General features: G+C 41.3%; 1 protein-coding gene across 2 annotated transcripts in view; it reads left to right on the top strand.

Moving 5' to 3' along the window:
* Positions 1-10435, top strand: part of Tpd52l1 (TPD52 like 1) — a 101177-nt gene extending 90742 nt beyond the window's left edge. Inside the window, exons 6-8 of one of the 2 annotated variants that reach the window (XM_052751291.1) lie at positions 1560-1598; positions 4377-4437; positions 9794-10435. In XM_052751291.1, the coding sequence (XP_052607251.1) occupies positions 1560-1598; positions 4377-4437; positions 9794-9922 (229 nt within the window). In that variant the 3' untranslated portion in view covers positions 9923-10435. The remainder of the gene's footprint in view (positions 1-1559; positions 1599-4376; positions 4438-9793) is intronic. The other variant, XM_052751292.1, reaches the window with a different exon arrangement.
* The last annotated feature ends 2490 nt before the right edge of the window (positions 10436-12925 follow it).

Raw genomic sequence — 12925 nt, 5'->3', positions numbered from 1 at the left:
TCACACCAGTGTCATTTGCTAAGCAGTTTCTTAGAACTAAATCTCCTCTGTCAGAAAAATTTCTTCCTACACTGACAGGGTCCTTAGAATTCAAAGAGGTTTAAAAAAAAAAAAAGTGGAAATTGAGATAGTGTTTTGTTTGTTTTTTAAATAAAACTTGCAGGACAGGAAACAGAGAACTATTTCCTTCCTATCACTTGTCTCTGAATTTCCTTAACATTGATGCACTGACATCTGAACTTCAATTTCCATTTTTTGAAGTTGTAGGGGGAAAATTACTGGAAAATGCTTACGGTACGAAGTTAATGGCTTCCAGCCTAAGGACTTCAACTTAAGCCTTTCTTTCTGGAATCTTAGTATGAACTTAATCCACCCCTAGCCCAGATTGTATTTAAGAGATGAACAGCTTGGCAGTACTGGATTTCCTGTAGTGATGTGTTTTAAATGCAATTTCTATGTATAGTCTTTGGAAGGCTAAAGCTACTGCCTGAATGACTTCGCCTTTCCGACATTTTAGTAGGAGGCTGCCCATCCTGATGGCTTTAGTTGATAGTTTCCGGGACGTGTGACAGATTCGATCCCAAACCTGTTAGCTTCTAGAGCAGTGACTCTCAACCTTCCCAATGCTGCTTCCTTTAAATGCACTTCCTCATGTTGTGGTGACCGCCGCCCCCCCCACCATAAAATTATTTTTGTTGCTACTTCATAACTGTAATTTTGCTACTGTTATGAATCATAATGTAAGTATCTGTGTTTTCCAGTGGCCTTAGGCAAGCTCTGGGAAAGGGTTGCCTCAACCCAAGGAGTCTCCACCCACAGGTTGAGAACCACTGTTCTAGGGAGCGGCGCAGGCAGGATCTATGTTTAAAATGTGGCAGGAGAGCAAGCCCTCACCCAGGACAATGGCTTGCTTCCTCCACACTGCCTCATCTCAGTTCTGGGCAAAACTCAATAGCCAATACCAGGCAACGAGAAGGGAGATGACGAGTCAGCTACTCTAGGATTAAGAGCATCCATCTCCTAAAATTCTCAGGCATGTTTACATTTGTACCAGTTGTTCTTGGCTACTAGTTCAGAATGGATGTAGACATCTCTGGCTGGTGTGTGTGGATGAACAGTGTTAGCCTAGCATGTCCTTCTTAGGATGCCCTTTCTTAACCGTCTGCCTTTTTCTGGACAGTTTCTGTACAATGGAACATTAGCATCTACCTGCCTGGTCACTGTGCTTCCTGGGTGCAGCCCTCACTCTTTCCCAGGGTGAGAAGGAAGTGGAGACCAGGGTTGGGCTGGGGGACACCACGCCTTCTAGATTTCCTGCAAGGCCCCTGGGAAAGAGCAGGGGCCTTGGCCATGGCTCATCTATTCTTCCTTATGCCCTTGGAAGCGGATTGTGGTCGCATATGCCCAAGGAAAACAAATACCATCTCGGCTGGGTGGGCAGGGAATACACCGTATATTTGAAATTGCTGTTTTAGAACTGTCACCCCAGAGTTTTTCCACAAACCTAAACTGTGCTGTCTTCTTCTTTCCCCTTCCCTTTAATGTGCTTTCTCCTGAAGGTACTCCATTCGCCACTCCATAAGTATGCCAGCCATGAGGTAATGTGTGCAAAATATTCCCATCATACTAATGTAGAATGTATACGAAGCATTTATTGTTACGTGCGAGTTCCTTTTTTGTATCACTTCATGTGAAAGGAATTAGCTGAAGTGCCACACTATGCCTCGTGACCGTCTTCAGGAGGGAAGGTGGTCACTTGCTATGGACTTGGGTTTTTGATAAACACACGACCTTAAATCCAACCCTTCCTAAGATCAGAGATAAGAACTTCACCTGTCGCAATCTCCATTTCTTTACTACATGTTGTAAGAGCTGCCTTGTGTGGATCTATGAGGTCAAAACAAAGTAACATATTTGAAGCGTTAACATGAGACCTGGACCATTCTAAACACCTTTGCATAATAAAAGTAAACCTAGGAGGAAAAAAAAAGAGATGGGGAAAAAAAAGAGAGAAAGATATCATTAAGATTTTTGAGATGAGTTGTCTTCTGAAAGTTTAACAATGACAGACCATTACAATCCTGGATGGATTACTGGTGAGAACAACATCCAAGTTCAAGGTTGGCATGGCTTGGTGATACAGTATGATGAGAAGGTCACTAGTGGTGATAGTTTGGAGGCACGGATGTTCATAATGGGAATGAGAAGAGGCAGGCCGGATGTAGCGCCATTCTGCCAAAGATCAATGTTCCAGCCACAGTAAAGCTATTTCATTGATATCAGTTGCTCTATGTTGAAAATAATAGGCTGGTACCAGATTTGCTGGTTTTCCTCCCATGGTGCTCCTGGGGGTGCTCCAGCAGCCTGGGCTGCTGTCAGTGTAGAATAAAGAGCACACGGAACCTCTGGGACCTTTCCACACTTAAGTCAAAACTATGGCTCTCCTCTGCTTCCTGGTATACATTATGGTTTAGAGTAATCACAAAGGGAACTCAGTTACTTTAAATAGTATGAGACCACTGGAACCAAATTCTTCCTAGGGTCATCGGCAGTATCAAAAGTTTATAGTTGTACATGATGCAATTAAATTTGATTAAACAGTTCTCCCTGCTTTCCAGCATGCATTCTAGTGTAATTTAATTAGAGGAATGTTTATTCTTTTCTGTCTGATGAAGTCTCTTCTACACTGGGGATATGTGCTCAATTACTTGGTTGGGAAATATAACCACAGTGTTTGGTTTTCTAAGTACTTGGTAGAAGTAAGATTGCTTCGTTCATCTTCAGAATGAATTGTTACCAGCTCCCATAAGACACCCAGACTGAGTAGGGCAACCCAAGGCTTTTAGCTCCTTGACAGACCAAGTTTCAATCTGGATGTCCAAAGAAGGTTTGGATAAAATATGAACCAGAAATCCATCTTGTGGTCTGTAGGTCAAAGACAATCTCATCAACTTCCTGAAGTTACCTTTGAAAGGAAATTAGTTTACTAATCTAATATATATCCACAAACCACCCAACCTACCTGTCTACCCACTGGAGGCCTGCATAACTGATGGATGTCATGTGGGCAGGCTCAGCCAAATAAAGCCTGAAGAGAAAATGAAGTGCCACAGTATATAATTTTGAGTCATACAAATGTAACTTCACCACGAAAGAGGTATTATGAAGGATTACTCAGAGCGACTTGACTAACGGTTGAGTCATGTGCAAGGTATAAAGTTATGCCCTGCAGTGTGAATAGAGGTATAGTTCTAGCCATAGGGACTGTCAAAGTCACAGGAGCAATCCTCAACAAAGCCAGAGGCCTGGAGAATCCATTTTATACATTAGTTGCCTAGAGCCATGGCTCATCCCACACCATATAACCAAACCCACATATTATAGCCACACTCCCTTATGAAGATTCTGTTGGCTATTCCTCTTACTTCATAGTCCTCTGTACTCAGGAAAGAGCAAGCAGTTTATTAACTATGATAAAATTTAATTGAAGTATTTGACCTAAATATAATGGCAATTGTTACTGAAATGCAACATGCCAAATTTAAGATACATCTTCCAGTTTAGCTTATATTTCTTTAAGTGGATTTAGTGATATCATTTGTAATGTGGTGATATCAATTGTTGTCATATCCAACAAAGAAAACACCAAATGACTGAAAGCCACAGGTTGGTAGACAGATAATACACCACAATGTTTGAGTCATTAATAAAATGCCAATGAGTTAAGAAGGCTCCATCTCCTAAGAGGGTGAAAAACCAAGACATACAGCTAACAAAGAAACAGTCTAAGAGCTGATGGGGTAGCCAGTGTAAAATAATGAGAACATCAGCTTTCAGAAACACCACTTCCTGGAATTTGTCAACATCATTATTTTTTAAGGCACCAAAAGAGAAAAATCGGGAACATCTTTTTTTTTTCTCTCCTTGAGCTATTTCTTGTCTCAAATTTTCTGAAATAAACAACTTTAAATTTCCAAGTAGGAAAACTCAGGCATGATCTTTAAACAGATCTTCCGATACAAACAAACAAACAAAAAACCGAGTTAAGAAGGGGCATGTTGCGGTAGAAAACAATTAACAATTGTAAAATTAGCCATCAGTCCCTTGACTCAGTGAAAATGACTTATGGAGGACTGTGGAATGGTTGTAGCTGGACCATTGCCATGTGGGAACCATTTTACTGAGAAATACTCTATGTCAATGTTTCTGGGCCTACCTGAGCAGAAATGAAATGCATTTTAAAACACAGTTGATCTAGGTGGCACACTGACAGCCAGCTCTGGTGCAGAAGTGATATTTCCAAACAAGGACTGAAAACCAAACATGGTTGCTAAGACACAAGGTCTTTGGAGCTGACCTCTCTTTTTTTATTTTAGGAATTCTCCTACTTTCAAATCATTTGAGGAGAGGGTTGAGACAACTGTCACAAGCCTCAAGGTACAGATGAAGCGAATTGTGTATGATTGGGTCCATTGCATGAGGACAGCTTAGTCATTTACTACCGTTAGTGCTGAAGGCAAGGGAGGGCCATCACCCTTCTGTGTAGCTGAGAAGGTAGACGTGCATAAAGACAGGCCTTTTCCTCTCATAGAGACCTCCAGGTAAAATCAGCAGTAAGAGTATTCCTGCATCCTTAGCACTGATTATAAACCACTCAGGGATAAATTGTTCACAAAAGTGACTTGGGTTTTCATTCACCATTTAATTTCATAACAGTATCCCCCCAAAAAGGTATATGTGAGAGGATTATGTATAGAAAATGAGTGACATTTCTACAATAGTTCACAGATTTTCTGATTTGGACAACAATTAGCAAAATCAAACTGGTTGCCATGTGTACTAATGCCGTCTCCTACCATCAGCCTCCCAGACTTATTTACAAAGTTTGTATACTGACCACAACACAGTATGGCTATCACAGTGGAGAAATTAAGCAATGCCACAGAATGCATTGCTTTCTAGTAATGCATTTGATCCCTGGGTATCACTGAATTTACGCCCATTCCATGGTGGGTATTAAAGTTTCATTAATTGTTTGACCACAGATGTTAGTCTACAGAGAGGAATAAAAATATCAAAAGCAAGACTAATCTTGATTTTAAAAGCATAAATATAGAACAGGCAAATTCATTGAAAACCAGTCATTAAGAGAACCTTTTGGAAGGTGCCACATAAATAATAATGTCCTTACCTCTTGGTATAATTACTATCATGTATGCAGTCCATTCCTATATTTTACTGTTACTGGGATCTACAGATCAAAATGGTAATAATTTAGCTGCCTCCCGACCCTCACCATGTCAGTCTCACATGTGCTACATGGTAGTATGTGCCAGGCTGTAAGTTAGTCCTAAACAGGCCCTAGGTGCTTCCAACGATTTGGACCTGAAGGATCTTCTCCAAAGCAGGGTCTTTCACAAGGTCTGTTTTCAAGGCCTGTGATCAGGTTTTGAAGGCTCCAGAGTGAAATCGTCATTCAGTGTTTACCATGCCTTCATGGCGTCTTCACTCCTCAATATTGTCCAGTGCTTGCCAGCTCTCTCTCTCTCTCTCTCTCTCTCTCTCTCTCTCTCTCTCTCTCTCTCTCTCTCTCTCTCTCTCTCTCTTTCTCGATGAGTAAGGATTATTAGGAGCCATTAAATTGTCCTGCAAAGTAGGGCATTTAAAAAAAAGGCAACATACTATGTTGTGTACGTATCTCTCTCTAGACCATCTTGTATCAAAATAAAAGGCTCAGAAATCACAAGTCAGTTTCTCAACACTTGGATTCCAGCCTTACACGAGTCCAGGTTCTGTTTCTTGTTAGAGGAGTTCTGTTGTTGGAAGTTGTACATTTTTAGGTTCCTTTAGAAGAAGGAGATATGAAGAAGCCAAAGATGAATAAAGAACAACCTATTTTCATTTGCTTTTAGGGAACGGGTGAGGGCATGGTTTCCATGTAAGTGTTGGAGTCACAATTACAGCCTCTTACATTTCTCCTCATGGAGACAGAAGGCATACAGCTAATCTCCTCCTTCAGACAGGCACATGATCCTGCCGTCCATCAGATGCTGTGCTTTGTTGAGACCTCCTGAAGGCTGAATCTGTGCTTGTGCACTTGGCCATTGCTTGAACAAGACTCACATCCCACATACCTGCTAATCTCACGGTCAAAGCCTAATCCACTTTGCCCACCCAGGCAATGGAGAACAGCTTATCAGGTGTTGCATGAAGCCTCCCACTTCGTCAACAGAAAGTTCTTATTTACTCCCTGCTGCTCAGACTAAATAACATATATTAAAGTCTCCTTTCTATAGCTTACTGCTTTGGGGTTGTTAATCTCCTAAGTTTCTCTCTCAGTCTCCACATACAGGCCTTGAGGCTGTTTTCTCTTGAGGGACTAGCTCAGTAAGGAAGAATGGATGTCTCTGCGTTTCATTTCCAGGCACAAGCTCCACTATAAGCTTGGTTTTCAAGCCCCTGACAGGGACTTGGGGTCACGATTATGGCCTATGGAAAAAAAAAAAATGTCCTGCTTTGAAGTGATGCTACCCCCTCAAGCAATCTGCCACATGCCATAGGCCGTTGGTCCAAGCCGGTTTTTCTCCTTTTATATTCAGCTCGATGAACAGTGGGCTAGTCCATGGAAAACTTTCCAGTTCGTCATATTCATATAGAATTCAGTTCTGACATCATGCTGGCAATGTATTCCTGGAGGATACCTTGTCTAGTGTCACCTGCACAGCTAACCAGCATTCTTGCTATTCCATCCAAAACAGACAGGCAGATGCAGAGCCAGCACCTACGAAAGCACATTTTATGTCTTTAACCATGTTCTGATTCGTCTTAAACACCAACATCCTGCCACCTGCCCCCCTCCATGCACGTGGACCGTAGTTTTAGTGTACCTATTCTCCAATGACTATATTACAGCCTGAATCAAACCTTCAAAACTGGAAGATGGATTGGTTATGTGATGCTTTTTGATGCTTTGTGTCTTCCTAGAGAGAGCAGGAGCCTGACCGTGCAGTTCAAATGAAATTGCCTGTAAAGAACGATTATAATTCCAGGGACAAAGTGATAAGTTCTTAGATGTAAGAAAGGTGCAAAAGAGGTTTATTGTTTGTGTCTTCGCGTAAGCCAAGACTTACAGTCTGCTGCCCAAAGCACTGCAGTGTGTAGACACTAAACACGCGTGGTTAGGAAATCTCTGCACCCCACTTGGTTGCCAAATCGATTTTCTAAAAAGTACTTCTATATCTTACTATTTTGATTTGAGAAAACAAAAAAACTAGATAAAGGAAAGTCTAAGAGGAAACATCAGGAATTAGAGTTCACCTGACACAATACTGTGTGATTTCTGGTCTTAAACAGAAGCTGGAAGGGAACTAGCATTTTTTTTTTTTTTTGGTTTGGTTTTGCTTTTGTTTTTCAAGACAGGGTCTTACTATGTAGCTCTGGCTGTCCTGGAACTCACTATGTGGACCAGGCTGGTCCTACCTCTGCTTCCCGAGTGTGGAGACTGAATGTGTGTGCTACTATACCCCATGAGGATTCAAATTTTTAAAATCGCAAAGGAACTGGAACTCTTCACATAGTAGTTTCCATTAAAACAAGCCTACTTGTTTCTTTGAGGAAATGGTACAGTGGAATCACACATTACTGTCTACCCACCTGTTCCCAGTGCTAAGGTTACAGGTTTGGGGCTTGATGCTTTTGTGCAGAGGTCCATAAACTAAGGCCACTGAAGCAGCTGGTCACCTATTTTCAGATTATATATAAGCTAAAAATGGGTTTGCATATTTACTTGTTTGAAAAAAATCAAAATAATATTTTGCTATGTATGACATTTAAATTACATGAAATTCAGATTCCAGCATCCATACCTACTCATCCCATGCTCATACACTTAGGTAGCACTATTGGTGGCTGCTCTCTACAATAGCTCGTTTAAGTATTAGTGCTCACGATGATTTGGTTCTGAAGTATGAAATGGTTACTCTTTGGCCTTTTACAGCAATTGCTCTCCTGGTTAGGCATGGTAGCATATGCCTGTAATACCAACTAAAGCAGGGGGATTAGGTGTTCAAGGTCAGCTTGGCCTGTGTAGAGTTTTAGGCCAGTCTGGGGGTACATAGAAAGACTCTGGAGGGAAACAAACAAACAAACAAACAAATAAATAAGTAAATAAATTTATTTCTGGTCTAAGCACTGTAGAAATAAATAATTAATTAGATAAATATCTGACCTAAAGCAATGTAGAAAAGTCTATTTAATAACTGAATTTAAAAGACAAAAGGATTTTTAGGATAGTTAAAGATTTTAAATGAATGAACTTTTAAACCCCGGTTAAGTTTTTGTAAATTCTTTAGATTTATTTTCTTTTACATGTGTGAATGTTTTGCCTGTGTGTTTATCTGTGTACCACAAATATGCCTGGTGCTCATGTTGGTCAGAAGAGGGCTTCAGATCCCTTGGAACTGAAGTTACTGGGGGTTGCAAGCTGCCATAGAGGTGCGGGCATCCAAACCTGGCTCCTTTGCAGGAGCAGTTAAGTGCTCCTAATCTCTCTAGCCCTGCCCAGTTAGGTTTTTAAAGGGCAGGCAGCATGGGCCATTGTCCCATGCTGTGCACATGTCTGTATACTTTGGTGACAGTGGGTGCAGACATTAGTCCAGCCATAGCAAGAGCATTATCTAGTCTCTACTATCCTTTTCCTTGGTGTTTTTACACATTGTGGATGGTGAAGGAAAAGCCAGTATGAGTGTTCAGACTTGCATTAAATATTTGGGAATCTGAAACGTGGATTTGAAGAGCGAGCGTCTAATGAACAATCATTCAAAATACTTAAGCATGTATTTAAAATGTAGGCTGACTTCTTTGTTCTTACTGAGTCAATAAATAAACAAGGACACAAAAGAGAGCCATCATAAAGTATTCTCAGGGATTTTCCTACTTGCCTAGAAAGATAGGAAATTCCTAGTGCTCAGGCAGGCAAACCAAAACAACAAAAACCCAAACCCCCAAAACAATGGAGGCAGGGGTAGGCTGGAGAGAGAACTCAGTAGGTATAGTGCTTGTCTTGCAGGCACTACGATCAGAGTTCAAGTTCAAAAACCCCTGTTAAAAAACGCACACATAGTGATACACACTTGTAATCCTAATTCTGGGAAGGTGGAGGTGGGTAGGTCTCTCCAGCCTGGCCTACTTAGAGAGTTCCAAAGATTCTGTCTGAAAAGAGGGTGGGGGCGCAATTGAGATTATCCTATGACCTCCACATGCATGCACACATATGTACATGTACACCTGCGCACAAACTTGTATCACAACCACATGAAGATGCATACATATGCGTAAAAAAAAAAGAGACGTTTTCAGAAGTTAGGATTGGCCACTAGTTATGTCTCAAATAGAAAACCCAAGTATAAGTCACACAAGGATGCTTATTTTTTAAAACTGGAATAATTAATTTAAGATCCAATTCCAATTAGATTAAATCAGTTCTCTAGATGGATAGAGACAGATGTTGCACATCTACAGATCTGATTATATTCCTACACGGATTAGAACCTTACACGTAGAAGAGAGAAAGGGAAGAGTGCTAAACTTGTATGAAATTAAAGTTTGGAATCGTATCCTAGAACTGAAATGAATGACATTCTGAAACACAAAGGAAACTAACTTCTCTAACTTCATGTGCCTCTGAGGAAAAAGAGTTATTTCTAAACTCCAAAGTAGTTAAACTTTGGGCATTCTTATTTAAAAAAATGACAATGAAATGCTAACGGGATTTTTATCTATCTGCCCATTTCAGACGAAAGTAGGAGGGACAAACCACAGTGGAGGCAGCTTCGAGGAGGTCCTGAACTCCACAGCGCATGCCAGCTCCCAGAATGCTTCAGGAGGCCCCCGGCAGACCATGGATGAGGAGCTGCAATGCTAGGTCCAGCCAGCCAGGCTGCTGGCAGCGGATCTGCTCACTCATCTCCTGATATGAAGACCAAAATCCCATTGGGAAACCAAGTTTTGATATTGCTATTTAAATGGCCTCTCCCTAAAGTTTAATAAAATGATTTCCATTTGCATTTGTGTTGATGATGGACCCCTGGACCATCACACTGCAGTATTCCCAAGTGTCATCTTTTAAAATTGCCAGCTGGAGCAAGTTCATAATTGGTCATAATTCTTGTCTGTGTCACTCAATGCATATTTCCCAAACATGCAGCTACAATTATTAGCGTTGGTATTTGCTTGGTCTCCATAACAATGTGCATGTCTTGGAGGGCGGAGTGATGCGCTGTCAGCTTGAAGATCAATAGGTACAGGCACTCTTTGAGACTGTCTCTAATGGTAGGTCAAGTGACTACAAACTTCACCAAACTGCTTGTGATCTCTCTCATCTACGTCAATTATATACATTTATTTAAGTCATTAAAATAATCCATTTTAATGATGACTGGATCTTTGATTTCTTTAGTTTGCCGGGGCTACTGAGGACCTAAAGTTGGTGGCAATGATTCTATAGGGGTAATTTTAAATCAACTTCTGAACTGTATCAGAGAAAGCATTGCCTAGCGCCACAAGTAAATATCTTCAGCCACCAACTTCTATTGTGGATGAACAACAGTTGTCTCAGCCTTACAATCTGAAAACAAAGAATTCAAGTTGCATTGAAAAATGTCCAAGAAAACTAATCTACTAATAGCTCAAAGTTTCTAGCACACTGATCACAGCATTTAATGCATTCATTAACATTCTAAGTTTACCAATTTTGTTAATAAACTATATTCACTCCAGAACTCAGAAAGTGAAGGTCTAAGGACAGGGAGTGCAAGGTCATCCTTGCCCTACATGGTGAGTTTTGAGGCCAACTTGAGCTACTTGAGACCCAGATGCAAAACAAAACAAAACACTTCTCTGTGCCCATTATTTGTAACATCTCTATTTAACTAAGGCTGCTGCTTCTTTCTGACCTGGGAGTGACACTTTCCAGGGCATGGTGTGAGCATCCTTACACACTGCTGTGCCTGTGAGCAAGTCACAGCACTCGGAATAATCACACCAGACATTTGTAGGTGGGCTGTCTTAAAGGTGAAAGGGGGCCCTCTTAGGGTGAAGAGCACCCTACTTCACCATGAGCCTTCTCAATTAGGACTGGCCTGTTTCTACCTGGCGTGTGCAAGCTCATCCTGATCTGGAAGCCTGCTGTTGCAGGAATGTCCAGCTGTGCTCATTCCTATGCATTATGGCCTTTCACAAGTACTAAAGGAGATTTGTACACAATGACAGAAGCTTTTGCTAACAAATCAAAATGATTCCAAGTCAACATGATGCACAAGGAAAAATACCTAAAAAAAAAAAAAGTGTATTTCAGTCACCACAAATTCTGTGTGTGGGGGCTGGAGGGGGGTGAGTTGGCACACATGCTACACTGTGTGGTCATATAGAGGTCAGAGGCACTTACTGGAGCTGGTTCTCTCTTTTCACCATGTAGAAACTAGGGATTGAACGCAGGTCTTCAGGCTTGGCAGCAGGCTCCTTTACCCACCGAGCCATCTTGGTACCCTTCATTAGTACATTTAATTCATATGGTAGGTTTAGTTTATACCAAGGCAAACCAAAACTAGCTACAAATGTTTTACCATGGTTTCTATTGTTGATGAAACAAATACCTGAGGCTGAATTCTTTATAAGGAAAATGGGTGTATTTTATCTCCTAATTTTGGAGGTTCAAGAACATCTCTTTGGCTCTGGAGATGGTCACATGTCTGACAGCAGAAGCTATCACATGGGGACCCAAGAAATGAGAGAATCAGGGGCCAGGCTTTTTTATAGTAACTTCTTGAAAACCAACTCACTCCGCAAGACCAGCATTACTACTACTCAAGAGCAATGCCCCCATTACATACTTACCTTGCATTAAGACCAAATCTAAAGGTCCCACACTGACTACCAGCTTCCAGCACTGCAACCTGGACACACACCTTATCCAACCCAAGTTTCTTGAAACTGAGTCTGGACACACAAGATTCTGAACCTCAAAACACACACACACCATATCCAACCCAGGATCCCAGCACAAGAACCTAGATACATACACATCATATCTTACCCAGGCTCCTGGCACATAAACCTGGACACCCATACTGTTTCCAATCAAGGCTCCCAGCACTTGAACCTGGACACATACATCATACCCACCACCGGCAGCAAGTCTCCCATAAAGACCATTGCTCCCCACATTTAAACTGTAAGGTTATATACATAAAAATACTGAGTCCAAAGGTCATCTCTTTACAATGTACTTGAGCAGTCACTCACCCAGAGCACACAGGCTTTGAGAAAAACTGACATTTTCCAAATGCGAGAGCACAGAGAATTATGTCACAGCTGGAGAAATGCCAAGCCACAGGGAAAAACAGTGACCAAAAATTATTTTTTTGTTGAATTCAACCCAAGAATAATTATTTACTCTGCATCATAACGGCAGGACTTGTTATTCAGAAGACCAATCTGGGCAAGCAGCAAGAATCCCCCAGAGAAAAGCAAAAATGTTCCAATGTTTGTAGACATTGCTGATAGTCAACAGTTACCTTCCATTACTGGTTTTCTGTGTGTGTTTTTTTTTAATTAAGATTTCAGTCACAGTCCCATTACATTTCTTTCTTTTTCAGAAATAAAGTTTAGGGAAAGTCTCGTTGTGAACTGTCGCTTGGTAGGAAAATGATAGACTGGGATAATGAGGAAGTAAACAGTGGAAGGTCTGAGCCAGCAGAGGCTTCCAAGACCTCCACACTGTCCCAGCTTCATGAGAAATGCCTTCATGCAGCGGGCGGAACATTGAAAATCAAAGCCCCGAAAAGCTTTTCCCGGGAAAAGCTTCTGCTCACACGTTTTTGAACTGTCTCTGGGGTTATTTTGTGTAAATTTCCAAACCAACAGGAAA

Source organism: Peromyscus californicus, unplaced genomic scaffold, assembly GCF_007827085.1.
Source record: "Peromyscus californicus insignis strain IS unplaced genomic scaffold, ASM782708v3 Scaffold_22__1_contigs__length_63687245, whole genome shotgun sequence".
Lineage (NCBI taxonomy): Eukaryota > Metazoa > Chordata > Mammalia > Rodentia > Cricetidae > Peromyscus > Peromyscus californicus.
The sequence above is the reverse complement of the archived record's forward strand: the minus strand, read 5'-3'. Positions and strand labels throughout refer to the sequence as shown.